The sequence below is a fragment of the Fragaria vesca genome, linkage group LG6 (assembly GCF_000184155.1).
Source record: "Fragaria vesca subsp. vesca linkage group LG6, FraVesHawaii_1.0, whole genome shotgun sequence".
In the NCBI taxonomy this organism is placed as follows: Eukaryota; Viridiplantae; Streptophyta; class Magnoliopsida; order Rosales; family Rosaceae; genus Fragaria; species Fragaria vesca.
In genome coordinates this window covers 5,694,327-5,695,348 of record NC_020496.1, presented here as the reverse complement: position 1 = coordinate 5,695,348, position 1,022 = coordinate 5,694,327, and the positions used below count along the sequence as shown (strand labels likewise).

The following is a 1,022-nucleotide window of genomic DNA, read 5'->3' as shown; positions in this document are numbered from 1 at the left end:
GCTGTAAGTGACTCTGGATAATTAGCATTCTAAAGTAAACACTTTTCTGATTTGGGTTTATTTTTTGCTCTAGTTAAATATATTGAAAATTCATGTATATAGTGAAAAATCAAAGCAGAACAAAAGAAAAGTGTAAGAAGCGATAGTTTTGATGAACATTGTTCATGCTACTGTGGACAACCAACAACTTCCAAGGAAGTTTCATAAATACTGATTACAGGGTTCTTACTGTAAAATCGGAGATACATAGTGTCAAATTTTTTTTAGCTCAAGCACCAGACATTAATTATACAATGACAGTTCTTTTTAGACAGAATATTCATCCTCTGCTGAATCAGGGTGTATGGAAGACTTGGATCTTACTGTTGCGGCAGTAAGTGCTAGTATTTTCAATCTTTTTTGTTTTTCCTTTTTCAAATTTGTATTCTATATATGCATTTGAAAAGCTTTGTTTTCATTTCATACATAATGCAGTACTCAGATTTTGGTTCCAATATGACAATTGGAGGGATGTTTTGGTGGCCAACTCAGTAAATGGGAAGAAACAGGTCCAAGTTTTTTCATTACCACTTGATGGGATTATATTTTCACTTCAATGATAGAAATTAGAGAAACTAAACAACTTATGGGGCCAACTGTAAGGACTTGGGTTCAACTGTAACGAAACTAATCTCAACCACAGTGCTACTGCACTTTAGTTTGCAGTTTTGCACATCCTTTTACACATGTGTTTCTCATTGTAAACCAATTATTGAACTCCCATATATTATTCTGATAGCTCTTTGTTTTTCTTACAACTTTCTTGTATTCTCTCTCCTGAGATTGTAAAACATCGACAGAGAAACCATGGAAGAAGGGTTACTAACTCTATCAGGGTCAAAGTCCAATATCAATGGAGCTTCAGGTGATTGCAGTGGCATCATAGCTCCAGGTGGGTTTTCCCCCTCAGCCACCCCAGTTGTCATTCTAAGCGCTTTGGTGGCTCTCTGTGGTTCCTTTGGCTATGGCTGTGCTGTAAGTGA

The 1,022-nt window shown here is 36.2% G+C and overlaps 1 protein-coding gene across 1 annotated transcript in view; it reads left to right on the top strand.

Moving 5' to 3' along the window:
- The first annotated feature begins 846 nt into the window (after positions 1–846).
- The window catches only part of LOC101307324 (sugar transporter ERD6-like 5-like), a 3,239-nt gene continuing 3,063 nt past the window's right edge, over positions 847–1,022 (top strand). Inside the window, 1 exon segment of the mRNA XM_004304984.1 lies at positions 847–1,014. Coding sequence (XP_004305032.1) covers positions 847–1,014 — 168 coding nt within the window.